Below are 13235 nucleotides of genomic sequence, written 5' to 3'. Positions count from 1 at the left end.
GACACACTCCAGTAGCTTTTAACAGACTGCATCCAACATCCACACAAATTATTTATTAATCTTCTTAAGTTATTTTCCTAAGAGATGACTGGTAGCTGTGATAATGCAATGTGCTTCCATCTGATAGCCACTGATTTGAACTCTTTTTCTACTTACCATTATAAAATAGTAATCACTGCCAAGATTCATCAACCAAACTAAGACTTTTTAAATAAAAATTTCATTGGCCAGAAAGACTACTTATGATTTTATTATATCATTATAGACTGTGATAACATAACTCCCTAACTACATGAAGAAATACCTTACATTGCTCAGGTGTAAAGGGATTAATTTAATGATGATAAAGTCTCATGGTCCACAGAGTGCTCATCTCTTGCATAGATGAAGTGAATGATTCTCTTGAACCATCAGAGGCAACATTTTGTCTCAAAAAAGTCACTTAATATCTCAAAAAGTAAGGGTCACAAGGAGATTCAAGTCATTGTGCAGTATTCATTGGTGGTGAGTATCTACCATTGACCTCATTTATTCTTCAGGAGTGAACTAGCAATAACCAGTATATCCTGTAATTCTCTGCTGGCATTTACACTGTCTAGGGCAGTTCTTTCTCTTAATGGTAGATATCTTATAATGTTCACATCAGTGTTGATATTTTGCTTTGTATATGGCCAATATAATTGCTGTTAAATGTTAGTATACATGTGGGTAATATCTTGGTTCCCTTCAGTCTTTCTTTTATGTACAAAAATATCGATGGACCACTAACTACAGCACAGTCGCAGAACCTTGGTTTGGTGTTTGTATTCACAGTACATTACAGTGCATGTTTCTGCACTTGTAACTACTGACTGTATAAATGCCATATTGTATATGCTTCCAAGCTATATTTCTCTGTTCATTCTGGCTGACCTTTACCTTTTTTACACAGCAATGACCACACTTGCTAGATATGGATTGTTTGGTCGCTCTTTATAGAGATTCTAAAGTGTTACTTGTGGTATCTATCAGCTATTTGAATCTTCATGTCATGACACTAATGGGGTGGAAATGGTTTCAATGCCCACAAGGTGTTCAGAATCAAGACATTAAACAAATATATAGATTCTCTCAGTGAGGTGAGACAGTCCTTTTGTATTTCCATATTGTGGTCCCAGACAATACACCATGACAAGGTCATATTCTCGGAATGTTGTTATCCAACGTGTTATCATTCCTTCAAAGATTTTAAATTTCATTAAGTATTTCAACAAAACATGCTCCACCCAGAGAGTGAATCTTCTACCATACAAGCAATGTCTGTAGTAATTGATTCATTTGATGGAAAACATAGTCCAATAAAGAGTAGAGCTAAGGCAACACTTGTAAGCATTTTTAATATTTGAATATTCCAGAACTGTACATATTTCCTCTAAATCTATGACAATAAACAATAGAAAAATTCTTCAGCATGATGAATTAACATTAAAATATATAATGAAATTGTGTCAGGAAATACATATGTACATCTATTTGAATTAAGCAAGGGGGAAAAGAATTATATTTCTGTTAATACTTGGGTTTTCATTTAAAATAAGTAAAATTTATTTTATCAAATGTTTCATTAATTAAAACCATAACTTAGAATTTCACAATTTTCTATGTTTAAAGTTTAAGAGCAGATCTTAAAATCTCATTTGTGCACATTTGTAAATGGCAGGAGGTTTTACCATTATAGGTGGACTTACAGCTACTATATTTTTATACAACCTTTGAATATAAAAGAGAAAGTGGAACATTTAGTTCTAAAACATTTACAGATACAAAATTATTTAAAGATGATACAGAGTTTAACATGGAAGTAGAAAGACTTAAGTAATTTAATGAGTCAAGTTTTAACAACAGAACTTTTTTTTTTCCAAGGTAATGAATAGCAAGTGTTAAAGAAAATTTAGAACAGTATTGGATAATAGCTGGTAGAATATCTATCTTGGTTATAAAGGTGCATGTTAAATTGTAAGGTAAAAATAAAGTATACCCATTTTATCGTAAGCTGTTCTGAAAGAAAGTAATTTCCTTGTGAAGTAATGAGAGCAGATTTATTAGTCTCTGTGAAGAAGTGTTTAGAGGTTTGAAATGATTAATGGTCAGAAATATCCAAGCTCAAAACCAAGTATGGTATTGTCTGTTCCTGTGAATCTATCACTGTAAGACAATGAAATGCCCAAAATATTTTATAAACCATTTCAGATTTTCTTTGACTGCCTTCTTAAACACTGAGAAGAGTTATGGATCACTTTTATCATGGCTGCAAGTAGTGTTGGTGAAGGTCACTCTCTATTTTGACTAGATGATTCTTTATGAAGGTTGCTGTCAAATAGATAGTTTCAGAAGCCTCACATTCTGTTGAGTGTCACCACTTGTTCTCAGAGCTGCAGAATGAAGAGTTAAAGGTTATAACTTATTTATTGTTCTTGCATACCTCCCTTAAAAGATAGGTACTTTCATTCCCACAAGTAACTCTCATCTTTCATGAGTGCTTACTGTCTCACCTGCCACTGATAAAACTTGTCTTTCTTACCTGTGATTGCCTGCTGATTCATCTGCTAGTGTTATAGCTCATGTTGATGTATTTAACCAACCAAATAAACCTTACATCTGTCTTTTGGCTCTGCAAAGCACCTCTCTTCAAGGAGACACTCTCCATTGTTCCATTGATTGCAGTTTTTATCATTGAATCAGCTTATATTTGGGGAGTTTACCCACCAATGGCACTTCATATCTCTCAACTTATTTTGACAGAAAGTATTATTAATCACAGATACAGTCCAGTTTTTCTGATCAGTCATATTTTATGGTGCTTTAGTAACTGCTACACTCAGTTTAAGAAATAATAGGCCGCAAAGTACCCCAACAACATCATGGTCCCACTGAAGTTCAGTCTCAAGAATAGAATTTTTGTCAGCATACTGGATGCCCTCAGATGACATCCATTTTCCTTCTTTACCTTGCAGCTGCATTGTGATAGTCATCAGGATTTAACACAGGGCATTCTGGAAACTGAGCTTTATTAAATTCCTTCACATTTCATAGAAAAGGTTATTTGACAGGTCTTAAACATGACAGGGTCCAAATGGGGTATAAGTACAAACAGGAATTAAACTTTTCACAATGCAAAACACTTGAGGTTGGAACATTATTGAGTTATGGTTACAAATTATTATAATAATACAAAAAATACTTGTGTTACAGCCAATTTGGTACATCTCATATTAAGTAATGTAGATTTGAAGTGTAATAATAATAATAATCTCTTTCTTTAATTTCTTTAGCATAAGTCGCCTGTACACTAAACTTCATCGTGCTGTAGACTGCTTAGAGTACTTTACAATGAATGAATGGACCTTTCACTGTGACAATGTTCTCAAGCTCTTTCAAAGGATGGATGAGAAAGATAAAGAGGTGAGAAAGAATGAGTCTAGAGACTATGCATTCATTAAGAAGGACAGTTTTGAATCTATGAATGGTTTAGATTACATGTGCAATTTCAAGTATGCAGTGTTTTTTAGGTTAGTTCAAGAAGTTCTATATTCTGAAAACAGATATTTGTCACATCATATAAAGTGTGTTACAAGGAAAATTGTTTTGTTACTTGATTTCAAGGTGTATGAAAATGTTTTGATTTAAATATTCGTTTTCATTTTCTAATGGAAAAACTGTCTGTATAAAAAGCAGTATCTTGGTTTTTTAATATTACAGTATCTTCCCTGTTAACAAATGCTGTAAAATCAGAAAGTTATTTAAATTCCTTAGCGATTGGAAATAAATAAGTTTTGTAATTTTTGTTCTGTCATTCCCATTTCATGTATAGGTATAAACTGTGAAAACCTTTCTTAACCATCAATAAAACTGCTCTTACTACTGTATAATAGAATTGTAGAATAATAAATTGTTTTGAAAAATCTAAATTTGAAAATTAGATAAAGACTACAAAATCATTGTTCACATTGAAAGTTAGGCTTTGATAAATGAAGACACTAGAATATGGGAACAGTTTCTTCAAAAAGTATATGACTATAGTAGCTTACATGCACTACATCCCATTTTCAAAAGTAAGATGAAATCACATCTTGAATAATTCCTCAAAACTAAAGAAGTAAAATATGGTTCTGACACAGTTTATCAGTTGATATTACAGGGTTTTTACTTGTTTGTACAGTTATACATTTTTGCTGCAGGCATGCAAAGCATGCACTGTATTGAGGAACCCTTGTATTCATACTAGTCTTCATTCAAAATTAGAGTTAAAACATTACAAAGAAACTGCTTTATAAATAATAGTAATTTACTGTGTCAGGTTATTTCTCATTATCTACTATATTATATATATTAGGAAACATATTTCAGCTCTGATATCAACTGCACTTTTGGTAGAAGTGAAAAAGAACTTCTCACTATAATATATATTTTGACTTTCTTCCCTAATATGTCTCTCTTTCATTTTCAGAAATAAGTTATAAAAGTTCAGTATAGAAATAGGGTAATGCTAGGCAAATGTCATTTTCAAACATGTTAAGCTTTGTGACTAGAGCTCAAAATGTGGCTATAACCTGATAAAACAAGTATTTTGGCAAAATGATTTTTATGCAATATTGGTACTTGGAATCAATCAACTGAAGACTTCAAATCTCAGTTAAACATCAAGGTATCAGACATCAGCTAATATGATACAAATGCATCTTGGCCTGAAGGCAAGGGAAATATTTTCATAGATTGTGTGCGTGTGTGTGTTAAAATATCACAAAGCAGTCAGAAGGACTTACACATTTGCTTTATTGAGGAGTCCAAGCTAATCCAAACAAGGTATATTACATCTTAATTTCTAGGACGGGCTGTGTCAAAACTTTTTTGAATGCTCTGAAAAAAATGCATGCCAAATTCTAAAAAAAGCCCTTTAAATGGGTATGGAAAGCTATAATCAACTGAAATATGGTTTATTTTTATAAGGATGAAATGATATACTCTTCATACAAGTTGCTAGAAATTAGTTCATGTTCGTACATATAGTTCATTGAGGTCAGATAGCTGGACAATAAGATGTAGAAAATCATTTTACTTCATTGCTGCCAAACTTGAAGAAATATGATGAAGCTAGGCAAAATGAAAATGTTACAACCATCAAGAGCTTTGCCTGAGTGACATCAGAGATTCAGAATAGTTACAAGCTACAGGCTCAACTTCCATTTTTTATATCAGTTATTGTAAAACTAGAAACACTTTTGATGGAATTTATGTTGTTGGCTCCTTTTATTTATAAGCAACTGCAAAACATCATGAAGATGATAATATTAATGTGATTCATAAAGCCATGTGCCATTGAATCTCAGTCAAATGGAACTACATTCATCAAGTCTAATGCTAGGAAGGAAGAGAAGTTACTACTGATGAGAGAAAGAAATTGAAATTTTATTTGGTGCAATAAAAAGCAGTAAATAGGAAGAATGTTTCAAATCAGACAGACAAGTTTTGTGTTCAGTGGAGGACAGCATGCCATGAAATTCCATGTAACATTTTTTGGGAAATTCCACGAAAGGAGTCTATTCAAGTGCAAATTGAATAAAAGTATAAGTACATTGGACCTGAGTCTTATATGTAGCACTTCTGAGTATAAGTTGCTTTACAATTGTCTGTGATTAGCTGATTGATGCAGATCACAACACATCAGTGTATGCTGATGGAGTTAATGCTTGCTAGACCAAATTAGTGTGTTCACCTAAGTTCCTAAATCAATTTAAAGGTTTCTCCATGTATTCCAATGTAGAATTTATTGTTTGTTAGATTTACGTGTTTTTTTTTTTCCCCCTTATCAAAAGGACTATAAAAATTACAGCTAAAATATGGTACCTTATAGATATACGATCCAGCATATTTCAGCTGTAAGTTTGACAGTCCTTTTGATAAGGATGAAAACAAAATAGTAAATTTATTGTTTGTTAGATATTTCTTACATTTTATAGGACGTTTGAAAAATAAACGTTTGAAAGTTCATACAAAATTCTATCATACAGTTTGCCCTTTATTGATTTGTAGCTACCCTCTTAGTAAAATTTCAGTTAATTTTTGGGATCTTTTTCACTGGTCAAATCTAAAACTTTTGTTTGGATCATAAGTCATTACAGCAAGAAAATGTTGTTCCAGGTCTTGCATTACCCTTTAAACTACTCTCTCCACTATGAAGGTTAGTGAGGTCAGCTGTGTTCCACAAAACTTTTGTAGATCTTTTGCCAGTGTCATGACCATGTTGAAGCATACCAAAACGTAAGAGACCACTGGAGCACATTGCAATTTAATTTGAAACAACTACCTCATCTACACTATGAAGTTGATAGTTTCAAAATAAAATCTTCCATCCTAACAAATCACTGCAGTTAAATATGAATGTATGAATTTTTAAGCTTCTATGAACAACATGAAGGTTCCTTTTCTTACAGTGTTATGTTCATTGTGTCTACATCTTTTATCAGTATCGCTTTGTGAATATTTCTCTTTAGTAAAGTTTGTTCTGTCATTTTGGCCATAAATCTATATCAAACCAGACAGCACTGAACTGTTGAATGGATGGTAATTTGCTGTAAGCAAAAGTTATATGACTTAGTATTTTGTCATAGTGCTACATATCCTATTTGCAGTCACAATATTAGCATATACAAATTTCTTCAACAATATGCAATTAACCAATCCTCTGTATGTGTAAATATTTACCTTGTAGTTGAGTGTCAGACCTTGACTTTTAGGAAGAAATTAAATGCTTCACTGTGTGCTTAAACCTGAAATATAAAACATGTTTTTGGCTTACATTTGTGTTTACATATAATCACAGACTTATTCTTATGATCAAGTTTCTTTCATTTCAGATGTTCAACTTTTCTGTGAAATCCCTTAACTGGTCAACCTACTTTCAAGACTACGTCCTTGGAACCCGACGTTTTGTGCTTAAAGAAGATGAGTGTACACTTCCTACTGCTAGAAGAAATATTAAAAGGTTAGTGGAATATTTTTTTCTCTTTAATTGAAATATTTTTCACATGTAACAGTAAGGACTTAACTCAGTTTAAATTCAAGTCATGGCATGATTTTGAAGCCATGAAAGACATATATTTAAATAACTGTATTACCTCTTTACCATATTGTCAACTGTATCAGTTTACAAAATGTGGCTTATTGATGTTATTAAATAAAATTTAAGTTTTGATTCATGGTACTTTCAATATTATCAGTTTTCTACAAATTATATTGGTTATAGTTTATTGGTGGCATCATATAAAAAAACGTGGCTTACTTATCTTTTCATAAACAAAATTTAAGCTTTATGATATTTTTGATATCATACATTTTTTTTAAATCTTGTTCATATAATTCACTATCCCCATTCTTCTGTGGTTTACATGCTGCAACATATCCAGATGATTTCACTGTTTGAACATCACTCAGGATGGGAAGAGTGAAGTTTCTCTTTCACTTGTGGTGTGTTATGTGATTGGTGAGTGAATTGCCTATACTTTGCCTAGCAGTGGGATAGAGAAGGATATTAGTTTCTACAAGCAGGTCATAAGATTCTTGAGAACCAACAGCAAGTAGTGGTTGCTGTTTCTGACCTGGCTACTGATTTGGACAGATAGCTTGCCTCAAAAGGTTTGATGTTCTGCCTATCTCTTGAAGTTGGGTAGAGTTTGAAATTTTCTTATGAAGGTAGAAGGGCAAGATATCAATTTTCTGGGTGTCACAGGAGTAGCAAATACATTTTTAAATCTTGTATTATATAAAGCCTTCTTGTTAGACAGCCACTTTTAATAGTAGATCTACTAGTATCTACAATAGAATAGATGTGAGAGGAGAGTCAGATCTCTGGCTGTGTCTAGGAGGTGTTGTCTACAAAATGAAAATAGTCATCTCTTTCCTTAGTTGTGGTATCATCATATTCATGGTGGACATACTGCAAAAATCATCAGTTTCATCTGTGCTAATTGTGAACTGATGTTCCACAGGAGTCATCTGATGTCAATCATATTGGGTTCAAAAACAGTGAACCACACAAGTGTATATAACTGAGGAAATAATAGTACCTCATTATACATATGTGGGGTCCTAGCATGGACTTGTGGTTAGGATATTTGACTTGATGTAAGTTTGAATACAGGATGTAAGTTTGAATACCATCATTGAACCTGCTCATCCTTCCAGTCGTGGTGCATTATGATGTGATGATCAATTTGCAATATTTGTTGGTAAAGAGTAGCTTAAGCTTTGGCAATGAGTGATGTTGAGTAGCTGCCTTTCTTCTAGTCTATCATGTCAAAAATAAGGGTGGTTAGTTAGTACCTTTGTAAGAAGTCTTGTGAATCAGTGTCATGGAATACATTTATAGAGTTCATATGTGAAACAAACTCTTGTCCAAAAAGTGAATATCATTAGCTTAGGTATTTATCTGTCCAGTAAAAGATAAAATCTAGGTGTTGTTTTGTGATCATGAATGATTGGGTATCTGTCTTTATATGGGAGGGGTCATTGATGTGGTTAGCAAATTGGAAATAACTAATGCTACAGCTGCATTTGTTGCACTATGTCTGAAAGAAAATAAGCAGGTTCCAACATAACTGAGGCCTCTGATTAAGGTTTGTGCAAGAAATTTGGATCTAGTGCACAGAAACTAACACAGTGACATATTTGCAACAAAATGGCTAATTAGGTCCAACAACAGTGACTCACTACAACATAGATATAAATGAAGCATTAGGGATGTAACCATCTGCTAAGATGCAATAGAAGTTGAAGTAAGGGATTATAACAATCTTTGGAAAATAATTGCTCTTCTCCAGTATTGACTATTAAAAGAAAAAATGGTACATAAAAATGTTTGTTTATATTAGACATGATAACTTACATTGACACTTTCCCAGTACTGCAAACAGATGAATGTCTGGATGTGTTAGAAGGCTACTGTTGATTCATCATTTTAAATTTGCTATCGAGATACTGGCAAATACTGGGAATGCAGTAGGAGACCTAAGACTATATTTGGCATAAGAAATTTCTTATATAAGTTTATTGTTATACCATTTATCTAGTGTAAGAAAACCAATACTTATGAAGAGCTAATGGAGCCTATGTTGCAGGGACTGCAATGGGAGAGTTGCCATGCCTGCATCAACAAGGTATTGATGTTTAATTGCATGGTCAAGTATGTGGCTGAGAACCTAAAAATGGTAATCCAGTAGATAAAGAAAGCAAGACTAAAACTGAAACTCTTGCATACAGAAGTAAAATATTTCAGTCATATTTTAAATGGGCATGGCATCCTTACACACTCTGCTAAGATATCATTTGTGAGAGGCTGGTTCAAACCTGTCAAGCAAAGAGTTCTCAGTTTTATTGGTTTTGTTTTGTATTATCTGATGGTTTGTGACTCCAAGATATTAATATTATTGTTTGCTTTAGAACAGACATTTAAAGCCCTAAAGTTTGCTTTATTTGAGGTCCCAGTTTTATCATATCCAAAAGAAAATGAGTTCTCATTGGACAATAATATTAATTGTAATGGAATCAGGGGTAGTATCATCATAGCTGCAGGATGAAGAAGAACTTCTAATCACATAAGCTGGCCATATGCTCATGGCTCTGGAATTCAGATATGTAGATGTAGCTGGATCAGTCACTATCCAGCCTATTCTGTCTTGTGCAGTTTCTATCTTGGCAACCATCAAGCCATAAACTACCGAACAACCCCTTAAACAAGTACAGAAACTTCCAGAGCTGAATCTCTCAACAAAATCTGACCTCTTTAGAGTAGAACCTCATCTATAAGAGGCAGAATAATAAGGTGGCTGATGTGTGGATCAAAGCTTGGACCCTCTACAACCAAGAGAAGGATTGGTTGTAGCAGTGAGCGATACTTCTATCACAATTTAAGAAGAAGGTACAGCAGTACAGGACAAGTTGATGGATACTAAGAGAGCCCTAATGAAGGCTCAGGTTGCCTTATATTACGACACTGAAGTTTCTACTGGTGGGACTAAAGTGAAAAGAATTGGATTATTGTACCATCTCTGGGTGTGTGTTGTATATTTCTTTTAATTTAAAAGTATATTTTGTTATAATTATAGATATCTCCTTTTTTTTCTTTCTTTTTTATAATTTACTTTATCCCCATATTAAATCTTTTTTTTTCTATGATTTTGTCCTGAATATAACTTTTCATGGAAAAAATATTATTGTAAAAGGGTATATTTGATAGTTTATAGCTTTAGGTGTGTTTCACTCTAATGTTATTTGAAAAGGTTTATTTTTTTGTGTTGTATATAATTGTCAGTGTGTCTTAATATTGCTTTTTTGAGGGTATCAGATGTTTTGCTTAGTGCTTGGTACGTTATGTTATGTTTTATTTAAAATATTAAACAACATTGAAGATTACATTTTGTGTGATTATTCACTGAGAGTGTTAAAAAGTATTTCTTTACTTTATTGTAGTTAACTGGTTATTTTTTATTGTATGTTTTATTAGAGATTCATTTTTCTTATTTCACATTATGTACTTAAATATTTTGTTGTGCTTTACTGTAATATTTTTCAATGACTTGTATTGATAACTGTACAACTTGTCTGTGTGTTTGGAGGGCAAATTTCATATTAAAATTTTCTACTATGTACTGTTGCTTTGTGTTCTTTACTTTATATACTGGTTTTCTTATTATTATTGCAATTTGTATCATACTGAAGGCTTTTTATTTATCTGGTCTACATCTTTTGTTGAAAATTAGTTTTTGTAATATTATATGTAGAAGCTCAGTTTTTAGACTACTTCATGATATGGCCTGTTGGTTAGGGTATGTGACTTCAAATTTACAAGTTACAAATTGAAATCCTGCCATCAAATATGCCCACCCTTTCAGCAATGGAAACGATGTAATGTGATGTTCTATTTCACTTTTTGTTGGTAAAACAGTATCCTAAGAGTTCACAGTGGATTGTGTTGACTAGCAGCTTTTTCTTTAGCCTATCGCTTCTAAATTAGAGACAGCTAGAGCAGGTAACCTTTGAGTGGCTTTGTACAAAATTCCAAAAACAAACAAAACTGGATCTATCTACTTCTCTTTTGGAAATGAATTTAATCTGAAAATACTTCACACGTTATTAAGAGTGACATTATTACATGCAATCCTCATGTCTCAAGCTCACCAGCAGTGTTTTTTAAACCTAGACTTAAAGACTTGTTTTTATATCCTTCACTAAGTTTCTACTTCTTCTAACCCTGTATAAAAAACTGCCCAAAATTAATTATGTAATTTTGGTTTTCTAAGTAAGGTGTCTAAGAGACTCCAGCATAATTAGTGGGGTTTATTACAATTATAGAATTGAGGTGGGGGAATTTTATTTAATTATTGTGTTCAAATCAAACACTTTTATAAACTTTGTAAGAAACAGAGAAATGAAAGTTGCAAGCAAGGTGACAAAGAAATAATTCAGAAAAATGGGTTTAAAAAGCCACTGGTTGCAAGTATAGGGTTAAGTACATTACTTGAGAGTTTCATGCAATGTTTATATTTTTATCATGTATGTCAAGCTCCAAAACTAGCTAGAATATTAAAATTGTAAATACATTATTAAATATAGAAAGATCAACTTCTCATTCAAGTTGTTGTAGAATATGTATACAACAGATATATACTTGTTTGGAATACCAAATTTAGATAGTACGTGAAATTATCTAAAACAATCTTTAAACCTAAGCTACTTTCTGATTCATGTTTTGCCTGACTTCTAGATCAGGTGTTTTTATATCAGTCATGCTTATCAATGTACCACATATACATATTGACCTTTTTTTCACCACTTTATTTGCTGTTTAATATCTAAAAATAATTTTGTTCATCTTATTTAATTTATATTTTTATATTTGCATTTGATATGTATTTATTTTCTGTATAAAGTATGAACAAAAATGTAGAGTTGTATTTTTTTTACCATTGATACATTCTGTAGGTTGTACACATACAGCCGCCTGGTCTATGTTCTGGTGTCCATCTTCATCTGGCTGATGCTAATGTATCGAATCAAGAGGTTACGTATATTTTGGATTATGCTGTGGTCATTTTTTAATCGTAAAAGTGCCTAAGCAGTGTAAATATAACATATTTGCACGTTTCTTGTTTTTTGGTGCTTCCAGTTTCCAGAAATTGCAGTTTGATTGTTTGATTATCACTTCTAATAAATGTATATGTATTTCACCCAGCATTTTTTTTATTCTTTATTGTGAATCTGACCATTTTGATTTTGTTGAATTGTGTCTCCCACACACGTTTACTGGGAAGTTAGTCTTAATCATATAGGAGATTTTTTTCTCTCTCTCAGCACTAAATAATCACAAATAAGATTTTGCACAGTGTTAAACCTTAGATATGGTGGATTTCTCCAATATTGAGTTATATTACAAGATTTTAGAAAAGAAAAAGTAAAATAAAATTGGTATTTACATAGTTGAGCATTTTGTGTGATGTACAATAGCAAGAGATAATTTAAGAGTTAGTCAACCCTGGTTGTAAATAGTTAAATTAATAATGCTGCTAGAGTAAATACAAAATTCTTAATTTGATACATGTCTGTCAAGTATAGAAATAGTTTTAGTCCATTGTATTGTATAATTACATGTAGACAATATTGGAAGGATGTACCTTAGTTTAATAAATGTGATAGTTTTTAGTTCTTTAAAGTAAGCAATTCAGTTAAAGATGTTTTATTTAGATTCTAAAGAATGGAAAGTAATATTATTTTGCATGTCTGTCAGGTGGAGAAACAAAAATACGTTTGTTTCTACAAAAGAGATATGATTTTCACATAGTTAACTTGTAAATACATTTTTAACAGAACTTCTATATATAACTTAGTTTTAGCTAGTAAAAAATGAACTTTTAGGAAAAAAGAAAAAGTACTGGTGCATATAGTATTCTGTGTATGCTTGGAAATGTAAATGAAGTGATAATTTTGTTTTTTATCACATTTGTCATCATTTATTTTAATTCACACAATACATGGGTTTAATTAATAAGAAAACGATTTTTGACGTTTATAAAATGTATCTCAATCAATTATTGGTTTTGTTGTTTTATTCCAAATGTTCACAAACTCTTACAAAAAAAAGTTAATACATACTATTGGGTTTTACTGAGAAACTTTGCTTATAAATATTCATTTTTATCAAGGGA

The 13235-nt window shown here is 32.0% G+C and overlaps 1 protein-coding gene across 21 annotated transcripts in view; it reads left to right on the top strand.

Moving 5' to 3' along the window:
* Positions 1-13024, top strand: part of LOC143255657 (putative fatty acyl-CoA reductase CG5065) — a 128409-nt gene extending 115385 nt beyond the window's left edge. For all 21 annotated transcript variants that reach the window (XM_076511660.1, XM_076511679.1, XM_076511664.1 and 18 more), the window contains 3 exons: positions 3312-3441; positions 6894-7021; positions 12016-13024. In XM_076511660.1, the coding sequence (XP_076367775.1) occupies positions 3312-3441; positions 6894-7021; positions 12016-12148 (391 nt within the window). In that variant the 3' untranslated portion in view covers positions 12149-13024. The remainder of the gene's footprint in view (positions 1-3311; positions 3442-6893; positions 7022-12015) is intronic.
* Positions 13025-13235: the final 211 nt, after the last annotated feature.

This window comes from Tachypleus tridentatus, chromosome 7 (assembly GCF_004210375.1).
Source record: "Tachypleus tridentatus isolate NWPU-2018 chromosome 7, ASM421037v1, whole genome shotgun sequence".
Taxonomy (NCBI): Eukaryota; Metazoa; Arthropoda; class Merostomata; order Xiphosura; family Limulidae; genus Tachypleus; species Tachypleus tridentatus.
This window is presented reverse-complemented; position numbering and strand designations above follow the sequence as displayed.